The 11,899-nt window shown below is 40.8% G+C and overlaps 1 protein-coding gene across 3 annotated transcripts in view; it reads right to left on the bottom strand.

Annotated features, from left to right (window-relative positions):
* IL12RB2 (interleukin 12 receptor, beta 2) overlaps window positions 1-11,899 on the bottom strand; it is a 64,430-nt gene that overhangs the window by 14,453 nt on the left and 38,078 nt on the right. For 2 of the 3 annotated variants that reach the window (XM_004679094.2, XM_004679095.2), the window contains exons 9-11: window positions 10,370-10,570; window positions 5,421-5,519; window positions 5,175-5,333 (exon numbers count right to left, since the gene is read on the bottom strand). In XM_004679094.2, the coding sequence (XP_004679151.1) occupies window positions 5,175-5,333; window positions 5,421-5,519; window positions 10,370-10,570 (459 nt within the window). The remainder of the gene's footprint in view (window positions 1-5,174; window positions 5,334-5,420; window positions 5,520-10,369; window positions 10,571-11,899) is intronic. The other variant, XM_004679096.2, reaches the window with a different exon arrangement.

Here is an 11,899-nt window from a genome sequence, read left to right as displayed (position 1 = left end):
GGGAGCAGCGGGCGGGTCAGGAGTGATCTGCCACGCCATGTGGGTCACCTCCGGGGCAGGCGGGGATCGAACTCATGCGGAAGTGGCTTTAGCTTCTTTGTGCTGTGCTTTAACCTGCTGCGCCACCAGGGAGGGCCTTTCAATGGAATTTTTAAGAAAGCTGAATTTAGGTGTTAATAAAGTAGACATTTAAGTAACATGTATTAATTTTGATTTTCTACTTTTTTGTTGGCCCTGTATACTGGGTTTAATATATATCTGTTTCAATTTGACATAAAATCTAAAAATCAGAGCAGCAATGGTCCTTAATTTTGGCAGCCAAAGTCTGATATTTCAATGCTGGATGCTTTCAACACCCCGTGCAGGTCCTTAGAAAGAAGATTCTGCCTGTTGAGTCATGTGCTGATGCTGTTTTTCTCCTCTGAGAAGGAGGAGTGTCGGTAGCCAGTAAATAAACGATCTTCTTCTGCAGTGATCTGCTGGGTATGTTTTGAAGTGACCCCCAAAAGAAGGGCAGGACTGTAAAGTCAAAGCTAGAATTCCAGCAGAGATGGCCTGTTGGCACACTTGTCAGATCTGCACCCATGCTGGTGATCTGTACAGAACTAGAAACTTAGCTTTGTGCCTTAACACCATTTACTGACTCAGAAACCCAAGGCAAGTCAGATGATAAAACTCAGATGATAACCGTTTGCTGAACTTATTTAGACAGTCACAGATATTTATTGAGCATCTGCTCTAGGTAAGACACAGAGTATATACAAAGGCATAGGATCTGCCTCAAAGTGTTCACCATCTAGTGGGGAAAAACAGACTCCTTACACACTTCCACCCTCCCTACTCTGGGTGATCAACAAGAAAGAGACTTGTAGTAATAACACATATAACTAAATCTTCTCTACCCAAAGGCACTGAAGCCTGGGCACATAATTTAGCAGCTGCAACTATCATAGCAATTTCTATATTTTATATCCTATTGAGAAGAAAATGTGGAAAATTTTTTATTTTATTTTTTTTTAAGATTTATTTATTTGTACATACAGAACTGGGGTACAGGCCAGAGGCTGAGGGGTGGCGAGAGGCTTCACAGGAGATAGTGGGGAGCAGAACAGGCAGATCGACAAAGTACACTGTTGAGGGGAGCAGCGGGTGGGTCAGGAGAGGTCTGCCAAGCCATGTGGATCTCCTCTGGGGCAGGCGGGAATTGAACTTCTGTGGAAGTGTCCTTATCTTCTCAGTGCTGTGCTTTAACCCATTGCGCCACCAGGGAGGGCCCAAATGTGGAAAATTTTAAGCCTACTCTAACCTGATGAAATTGTTTGCTTGTATAGGCTTAGGCTATATAATTAAACTCAAAAGTACCTTTGCCTTCTTCTTAAGGCAGAGGATTACAAATGTTCATTTTGGAGAGAACTTGTGTTCATCTTGCTGCAGAAAAACACCAACTAGACTCATTGGAGTCAAATGTCCAACTTGCAAGGGCATCCTTGGCTCTGGGAGTGAAATGGGATGTTGGAATTAAAAGTAAGGACTTTAATAGTGTGCTGGGCTGAACAAGTTTACATATACACACGTGTATATATATATTTTTTAAAGATTTATTTATCCATTCGTACAGAACTGGGGTACAGGCCAGAGATGCGGAGGGTGAGAGGATTCACCAGAGACAGAGTGGGGAGCAGAACAGGCAGATCGAAGAAGTACACTGCTGAGGGGAGCAGCGGGCGGGTCAGGAGAGGTCTGCCTCGCCATGTGGTCGCCTCCGGGGCAGGCGGGAATTGAACTCATGCGGAGGTGGCCTTAGTTTCTCAGTGCAGTGCTTTAACCCGCTGCGCCACCAGGGAGGGCCACACGTGTATATTTGATGGATAAAAATAAAAACTATGGGGGAGTAGGAGCAGTAAAGAGGGTGCCAGTGTCAGCAGTTTTGACAGAACACATTGAGTAATGGGAACAAGACATCAAGAAGTCATGCAGGAAATACTGGTTCTGCTGCCAAGGTCTGGGCCATGATCTCTAGCAGAGATAAAGGAGGACATTTAGCCTTGGCATCTGAAACATCAGACACAAGGTAAATGACAAAGGTACTAGTTTAGGAAGACTTGCCAATTAAAGCAGAGGCTGCAGGAAAGGTCAAAAGGTACCAGACAAAATATCTGCATTGTTACTTTACATTAGGTATTACTTAATAATCTACATTGGTTTAATGAAATTTAGGGCAGTATTCACCCCTGTGCTGTTCAATAAATACCTTTCGGCCCTCCCTCGTAGCGCAGCGGGTTAAAGCACAGCAGTGAGAATCTAAAGCTGCTTCCGCATGAGTTCGATCCCTGCCTGCCCCAGAGGTGACCACATGGCGTGGCAGACCTCTCCTGACCCGCCCGCTGCTCCCCTCAGCAGTGTACTTCGTCGATCTGCCTGTTCTGTTCCCCACTCTGTCTCTGGTGAAGCCTCTTGCCGCCCCTGAGCCTCTGGCCTGTACCCCAGTTCTGTATGCACAAATAAATCTTTAAAAAAAAAACCCTTTCTTTATTAAGCACCTGCCAAACTTACTCAAATGCACATACCTGGGCCCCATCCCAGTTGTACACCTTCTGTCCGGTCCTGGCAGTGCCCTTCCTTATGTTTCTGTTGCACTCTGCATGGACCCAGCGGACAGTGCTCAAAGAGGTATCATGGGACTCCCACCTCAGAACTCCATTCCCCATTTGCTACTTCTCTCTTCTGATGTCTTTCTTCTCCTCAACCTACTGTTCTCTACCTTGCTTCAGAAACTACTCTTGTGAATTTGTTAGTGATTTCTGGTTGCCAATGCAATAGGTGCCTGTCACTCCTTGATTAAAGCAGTTACATCACTTTTGGGTTCTTTTTCATCTCTCTCAGTAGACTGAACTTGGAAGACAGGGAACAGGTTTCACTTATCAATAGCAACTTATTGAAAAAAGGGCAATTCAATATAAACTCTACAAATTAGGAATTTAAATCTGTGTTTTCCTATTTTGTTTAAAAATGCCCTTGTAGACTTTAGATTCACCATATTTGTGGTAAAATAAAGTAGGTACTTTTTTTTTTTTTTTTGCCAGCCTTTCTTGGTCTGCAGTTTTGCGAGTGTTTATACTCATACCCACACATATAAGCTACTCTGCAGCCTGCCTACTTGGATTTTCCTTTTAGAGTGAAGCCATCTTCTGTGCTCTGCAGTGGTAGAGGACCAATTTACAGGGAATTCTTTTTTTTTTTTAAATAAACATAATAATTTTTACATCATTTTGTACATTTTTTTTTCCACCTCAATTGTAATCCCTGTGGGTTTCCCATCACCAAGTCACCCATGTGCCATCACCATAGTCCTGTGCACTTCCTTCTCCAACCTCCCCCACTCCACCCCCACAAAAGCCTGGTCCATTATACTCCTGCTATGAGCGAAACCATCCGGTATTTTTCTTTTTCTTTCTTTCTGGCTTATCTCACTAGACATGATCTTTTCCAGCTCCATCCAAGTTGCTGCAAAAGACATGTGTTTCTCTTTTTTGGTTGCTGAGTAAAATTCCATTGTATATATGTACCAATCTTTTTAATCTAGTCATCTACTTTTGGGCATTTGGGCTGCTTCCATGTTTTTCCAATTGTAAATAAAGCAGCAATAAACATGGGGGTGCAGGTATCCTGTTCAATCAGTATTTTTGTGTCTTTTAGGTAGATACCTAGGAGTGGGATTGCTGGGTCATAGGGAAGCTCCATGTTAAGCAGTTTGAGGAACCTCCAAACAGTTTTCCATAGTGGTTGCACTATTTTGCATTCCCACTAGCAGTGCAGGAGAGTTCCTTTTTCATAAAGTAGGCACTTTTTAAAAACAACTTTAAGAGTAGCTTGAAGTGGCACTACTATCTGAACAGATTGAGCTTTCTGATTGTACATAAGCATGTAGGTTTAGACTTTGCCAAAGAGAACATTTTGGGGGGGTACCAAATATGTAAAAAATTTCAAATGACCTATGAAAGGTCAAATAATTCACCACCTTTGGGATACATTTCCAAACTGACTTACCTTGACAGGCCAGTGAGAAGCAGTTCTGTTGACTGACACATTCTATTTACCAGGGGTAGATTAGTTAGTGAATAATTGTAAGATTTTGTAAGAGAAAATTATAGAAATGTTAAAGAATGAAGCAAATTCATATGAATACTTACAACATGTATTATTAAGAAATACATGAAAATATATGAGAAGAACCCAAATATATGCTATATGTACATGAAAAAGGTTTTTTTCTGAAAGAATACATGAACTGCTAACAACCACGGTATGGAGGAACGGGTAATTTCCATTTTATATCTTCCTGAACTAATTCTACTATGTGTAATTATTATTTATATAATAAGAAATGTACTAGGTTTCAAAGTCATAAATTTCAGAGAATCAGTACTGTAGATCTTCTAAGGTGAAGACCAACTTTGAAAGGTTCAGAGGGAAACATCACTCTTGGAGGCAGCTCTCCCAGCACCCCCAGCACAGGGAGGCATTGTTACATTATTCTCACACCTAACTGCTTTTTTATAATAAATGTTCCTGAAGAAAACCAGGTGCATATGAAAGAAAGATGATCTGGGTGGGTACTGAGAGGAACCCAAAAAACTCTGAATTAATCAAAAAATAGAACATCAATGCTGACAAATGACCTGGAGTTACTTCATGAATAAAGAATCCATGAAATAATTTTAGATAATGCTCCAGTCAGAATTTAATTGCTTTAGTTTTATAGTAGGATAATTATGGGTCATAAGAGATTACTTAAATGATACTGAATTTTATTCAATTAAAGGAGAAAATATGGCAGATGTGGGGATTTAAATGCATTTCTTGCAAACCCCTGGGGTTTATATAACGTTGAAATGCTTTGCTTTTTGAAAATGCTGTCTTTCCATATGAGTAAGCTCCTTGACAGACTAGCCCATTATCTTCATTTCTTCATTTTGTTTGGCACATAACATGTATTCAACAACTTAGTGCATGTTTGTGTATTTAGAAGTCTTTTATTTTTCAACTAATTTTACAAATATTGATCGAACACCTAGTAAGTTCCAGTCACAGGTGCTAGTGTTTATGTATGCATGCACACACATGCCTGATAGCTAAGTGGAAAAGGTTCCACTGCATTTGTTTTTCACACATACCACAAAGCTGAGGCTGGGAATCAGAGTTCTGTTCTTTCCAGTATATTCTGTAATGAAGGATGCAGCCCATTTGCTCCTGAGCAGGAATTCTATTCCATGAAATCAAAACTCCTCGCTTCTCTACTGTGATGGCGATAATGTGGGGGCCACTCAGTGGTGCTGTAAGTGGAATAGAGGAGGCTTTTATCATCTTCCAAATCCAAGTCAGTAGTTAGGCAAAATTTGGCAGGAAAACCCAACACTCACCTTTGTCCTTAGAGTCAGCTCTAAAGAAGCTGCATCCTCCCTGGTTCCCCGAGAATGCATGCACGTAGAATTCATAACAGATGTAGGGCTTTATGTTTTCTGCCAGGAAAAGGTAATTCTTAAATAGGTGAGGTAACAGAGGGGAGTCACTATAGGAGCCATTTTCATATCTGATATGGATACATTTAAGGTTTTCTTTTCTCTTTTTTAGCTTGAAGATGGTACAGTCTGATTTGAGGGTAAAAGGGTGATCTTTATATGTTATAAAATCTCAGCATGGTATCTGCCATGCCATAAGCTTCTGGAAGCACTGCTCCCAACCACTACGTATGAGATGAGCAAATTAGCAAGACTTGTTTCTTTCCAGGGTCATCATGAGTAAGGAGACAGAAGCTATTCCAGTTCTAACAAGGATTTAAATATAACCACACAGGCTGCTTTTGAACTAAAACTTGCCTTTCAGGAAAAGACTGACTTTTACAAATACATCATTTACTGTTTACAAAAAGGTGAGGCTTTTGTTTGCAGGCAGAGAACTTGACCTGCTCTTCTAATTCCATAGATGCTTATCGGGATTTGACAGGGCAAAGCTGAACGACACATTTGGGCATGACTAACCAGGGCGACTCAGTGCAATTTGACCCTTTGTTTTTTACCCTCCTTCACTCCTCCCCCCACCATGTTCCAATTAGATCTTAGTTGCATCATAGCCTGGAAAGTTTGGAAGCTACCTAGGGATGTCAGTGTACCTTCCCAGTTTTTAAAACACCAAACTTTGCAATTCTCTTCAGTCATAAGGTTTATTGGCAAATCACATTTCCCTGCCAAAACAACTTATTTCCATATATCTCAGACATCTACTTCCTGTAGAGAAAAGTTCCCTCTTATAGGTTCTTCCCTTGACAATTTTTTTAAATTCCCAAGGAAAAGAAGAGAGAATTCCCACTAGAAAACTACTGACATATCATCATGTGAACAAAGTAAGGACTCTCTCCATTTTGTTTAATGCCCTATCATAGGTGGATCTGATCCCATACACTGACAACTGATTAACATTTTCTTTTTAGGGAAGAGGAATTTTACATCAAAATAATTTACTAAGTAATATATGATTGATATGAAAATCCATTGCCATTAAATATTCTAGCAAGCAAGCTCAGTACTTTCAGAACAGATTATGAGGAAATGAAAACACACCATGGGTGAATTACACTCTTATTTGTGAATCAAGTGAAATGGAATAAAGGATGCTGTTAGCTTAATCCAGTCATACAAAGGTTCTTTGTGAGTGGCATCCAGATCTAGAAGCCCAAAGGGCAACATGGAATATGGAATCATATTTCATCTGGAAGGGTCTAGCTGCCTGGCTGCTCGGCCTATAGCAGTGAAACTGACTTCCAACCACTGTGTCATGTGAAGACATGGAATTGTAGGTGAGCTTATTAGGCAAAAGTTTTCACTGCATTTTGCTGTGCAAAATATAAGGTCAAGGCAGAGACCTTGGGAAATGCCCCATTAAAAGCTGTGGGTGGGCTTCTTGTAAATGGCCTAAACTTAGTGGAGGAGGGAAGACAGAAGGCTCCATTAATCAGCAAACATTCCCCTTTGCTGGAGGAGTAGAGTCCTAGTGAGCCTGTTCACTGGTTTTGACTTCTGTTTGACTAATTCCACTAGGAAAACCCCCTAACTATGTTTGCTTTTCCATCTCAACACTTTCTTAGCCCTGTGGCCCATAAGCCAAAGGTTTTCATTTCTGCAGTTTGACCCCAATTTCCAGACCTATTCCCCTCTACTCCTATGCATACTTATATACCTAGTGCCACTGAGCACAGGCCCTGTCTCGAGGTTTATGAATCAACAATGAAGGGCTTTTCCTTCAGAGTGCTAATTTCACCTGCTAAGTGTGGAAGAAAGCAAACGTTAAATGACAGTAATGAGGAATGACCACAAGGAAGTGTAATGGGGGCATCAGTAGAAGGGCTCAAACTGTCCAGGCATCTGGGAAAGTTTCCTAAATACCATGGTGTCCACATATTTGTGAGAGAAGTGGCGCTGTGTGGGCAGAACCATCTTCACCCAGATAGAATTGGAATGCTGGTCTCTAGCTAACTCCCACCCACCTATAATCCAGGAGCTGGCTGCACTAAGACTCACCCCCAAACACCCAGTTCCACTCTGGACAGATGCGTACTCTTATTGCCCAGGAAGGGTCATTTTGAATTTATGGCAAGTTTGAATTACTAAATTTCCAATCCAAGCATATAAGTTAACCCAGTGTTTTCATGCAGGAGTACAACTGCCAGTAATAAAGTTATGTTATCCAGTATTATGTTGATTTTATTAAAATATGAGTATTTTAATAAAACATTTTAGTTCCTTAAGTATGGAGAAGGTCCTCTTGTCATCTATTTTACAGCATTTGTGTGGAAATAAAGGCTTTCTTTCTTTTTTTTAAAGATTTATTTATTTGTTCATACAGAACTGGAGTACAGGCCAGAGGCTCAGGGGTGGCGAGAGAATTCACCAGAGACAGAGTGGGGAGCAGAACAGGCAGATCGACGAAGTACACTGCTGAGGGGAGCAGTGGGCGGGTCAGGAGAGGTCTGCCTCGCAATGTGGTCACCTCTAGGGCAGGCGGGAATCGAACTCATGCGGAAGTGGCTTTAGTTTCTCAGTGCTGTGCTTTAACCCGTTGCGCCACCAGGGAGGGCCATAAAGGCTCTTTAAAGGTAAGGAACAGTAGCTACTACATGGTTCAAACCACGCCACTTTAGGTGCTAGTACAGTTTATAACTGTTTGTATTTTTTAGCAGTTTGGAGTTCAGTAAATGTCTATTCTAGCCACTATTTCATATGATTTGATGAGCTGACAGCCCTAAAGGAAACCTGATTCTAATGAAACAATTTAGGGAGAGGGAACACCTTGCTCTGATGGGAAATCACCTGTCCTATTCAACACATAAGGAAAGTTCTTCCAAAATTGAGCTGTCATCTCCTTTCTTATAATTTTGACACAGGGGCCTTACTTTGGCTCTCCAGTACAAGAAAGGATACACACTCTTCCTCATGTGCATATCAAAGCCAGCAGCCCCACCCCCATCTAGAATTCTCTTTTATTGGCAAAATGGTTTCTGTATTAAAAGGGTCAGACATTTCTCTGATGCTGGCTGGGTTATCTAGGCAGTGTTCCCTTTAAGTGCAGGGGCTAAAACTAAACACCACACACTAAGAGCCGGAGCAGCTAGACTATAAAAGAGACACATAGTTAAGGACCTCCTCTTATACAGTCTTGGGTTGCGTGCTTTTATCTCATTTTCATAAAGCAAGGTATGTATCCTCCTGGACAGATATAATGACTGTTATCTGTAATGCAATTACTAAGGAATTTAGAGCTTGAAAGTCTATTAAAATCTTAGCTCTGTCACATATCAATATAATACTAAAAAAGAGAGCTAAATTAGCATGACTTACCGTGTCAAACATTGTTCAAGCATTTCCCTTGTATTGTTAGTTTTCACAACAACCCAGAGAGGTAAGTAATATTATCGCCATTTTACAGACAAGGAAAATGAGAAGGCAGAGAAGTTAAGTAGTTTACTTTAGGTCATACAAACTAATGACAGAGGCAGGACTCAAACCCAGATAGCCTGGCTTTGGGACCAGTAATTTTAACCACTATGCTGAGCTTAACATAACAAAAGGACATTGACTTAATTCTGCCCAGTATTTTTTTTTTAATAGGCCGGAGGTCTTTTTTTCACCTCACACCTCTCCTGCTTTGAGTTCACAGGGAATGGGTCCCAGTAGCTCAGGCTCCTTTCCACTGGTTCTTACAAAGTATGCTTCTTTAGAGGAGCAGATTGGTGCTTCCAAGTACCTTGGTAATCCAAAGGTGACTACCTTTCACTTTGGGTTCCTTTCTTTTTCTGATCATTTTCTTTTCATACATTTCAGGAAGTTGTCTTGGCTTGTAAAGCATTTAATATACTCAGTGGGAACATTAATTCTCTTGGCAAGAATCTTGCTTTTTATGTATTTGTTTACAACAATACTAACTGTGTGTTGTGTAACATTATAGACTATTCCATGGTAATATTTGTGGGGCATTCTTTCTTGAATAGTGTCCATCCCCTTGATGCCTACAATATCAACCTTTTTTATCATTTACATGTATGTGGCCAAAGGAACACCTCCATGTTTCCTAAAAGGCCTAGAGAACGTACAGGGAGGTCTCTCCTCTTTCCCTTTGTGTTGGTCACTCTGGCAATGTAAGGCATTCCAAATCAGAGCTTTCACTGTTTCCCAAAAGATCAAAGTAACAGTTTTGACAGCTTCTGGTCATTGAAAAGCCATTGTTAGCAATTACTTCTAACAATTGTCCAATTTTTAAATACATTTTTAGATGCTTTCTATCAACTAAATCATAACGTCTGACAAATTCAGAATTTGAGAATTAAAAACTCCAATGATCATGTAAGTAATAATTCTGGATTTCTGGTCACACAAATAAGTAGAATTAGGAATAAAAGATTCTCTTGGTTTCCTCATCTGTATAATGGTTATATTAACTAATGTCTTACATGTTTGTTTTGAGAATTAAGTGAACTCTTAAAGGGCACACCACACTCTTAAATAGTCCTACCACACTCACTGGTTACTATTTAGCTCTCGGCCATGCTTCTTTGGTTCAATAATACATGCATCTAATATAAGTGAATGTGCCAGGTGCATGTATTTTTCATAAATACTACAATATTTAGTAAACCAGTGTTCTTCCACAGCTTCAAAAATACACAGTGGTATATTCTGAGATACTGTCCTGAAGGACCCTGGATTATCAAAGTCCTTTCTCCCATGCAGCCACCTTTAACTGAAGGTAAGGTTCTGTAAGTTTTTCAAACAAGTGTCAACTTAGCAACCCTCCAGAATGAAGATAAACAATTAAGTACCTGAAATGAGAGTGGATGTGTGGTTAGGGGGTCTCCGCAGCCAGTTTGGAGGGGATTCTGTGCCCCCTCTGGGATGAGCCTCCCTCCATTCCACAACGTACTCCTGGATAGCAGGGACAGCTTTACCGGGAGGTTCCCAACTCACCATGAGGTTGTCCAGACCCTCTGGGTTTGCAGAAACCTGGTGAGGTGCCAGCAACTCTGCAAGGGAAAAAACAGGCAGGGATAAAGCAAAATGATAGGGGATAAAAAGATATAAGAAACAACCCATTCCAGGAAGGTGTGAGGAAGTAAATTATTTTTAAGGACTTCAAGTTTACAAATTTATGTTCATCCTTCTTCTCAGTTCTGGCATCGCTGGTTTGTGCAAAGAGCCAGTACTATAATGGTTTGTGGAATTATTTTACCCTCATCTTTTAATTTCACTTTCCATTTCTGTGCTTGAGTGGGCATCTTCATTGTTTTGACTTTTGACCACTGTGAGTCTAGTGGCACCTCATTGCCTGAACTTGCAACTTCCTAACCATGTATGATATTATGCATCTTTTGGGGTGTATATTTTTCATCTATTTATCTTCAGTGAGAAGTCTGTTAAGGTTGTTACACATTTTGAGATCATTAAAAATTTTTTGTGATTAAATTTTAAGTGTTCCAGGCCCTCCCTGTTGGTGCAGCAGGTTAAAGCACAGCACTAAGAAGCTTAAGCCACTTCCACATGAGTTCGATCCCCGCCTGCCCTGGAGGAAATCCACATGGCCCGGCAGACCTCTCCTGACCTGCCCACTGCTCCCCTCAGCAGTGTACTTCATTGATCTGCCTGTTCTGCTCCCCACTCTGTCTCTGGTGAATCCTCTCACCCACCATCTCTGGCTTGTACCCCAGTTCTGTATGAGTAAATAAATAAATATTTAAAAAAATTTTTTTTAAGTGTTCCTTGTATGTTTTGGGTAGCAGTCCTTTAAAAATACATCTTCTATAAATGCTTTCTCCCAGTCTGGGGCTTGTTTTCTCATCCCTTTGACATTGTTTTTCACAGAGCAGAAGTTTACTTTTTTTTTTTTTTTAAAGATTTACTTATTTATGCATACAGAACTGGGGTACAGGCCAGAGGTACAGCGGGGTGAGAGAATTCACCAGAGACAGAGTGGGGAGCAGAACAGGCTAATCAAGGAAGTACACTGCTGAGGGGAGCGGTGGGCAGTTCAGGAGAGGTCTGCCATTCCATGTGGATCTCCTGGGGGGAGGGGGAAGATAGTAGCTGCAGCTTGCTTGCAGTGCTGAGCTTTAACTTGCTGAGACACCAGGGAGGGCTACAAGTTTTACATTTTAAATAAATTCAACTCAGTGATCCCTTCTTTTATAGATTTTGCTTTTAGTTTGTATCAAAAAAGTCATCACCAAACTCAAGGTCATCTGGATTATCTAAAACATTTATGAAACTTTTTTTTTTTTAAAGATTTATTTATTTATTCATACAGAACTGGGGTACAGGCCAGAGATGCGGAGGGTGAGAGGATTCACCAGAGACAG

Source organism: Condylura cristata, unplaced genomic scaffold (assembly GCF_000260355.1).
Source record: "Condylura cristata isolate star-nosed mole 26May11 unplaced genomic scaffold, ConCri1.0 scaffold00008, whole genome shotgun sequence".
Classification (NCBI taxonomy): domain Eukaryota; kingdom Metazoa; phylum Chordata; class Mammalia; order Eulipotyphla; family Talpidae; genus Condylura; species Condylura cristata.
The sequence above is the reverse complement of the archived record's forward strand: the minus strand, read 5'-3'. Positions and strand labels throughout refer to the sequence as shown.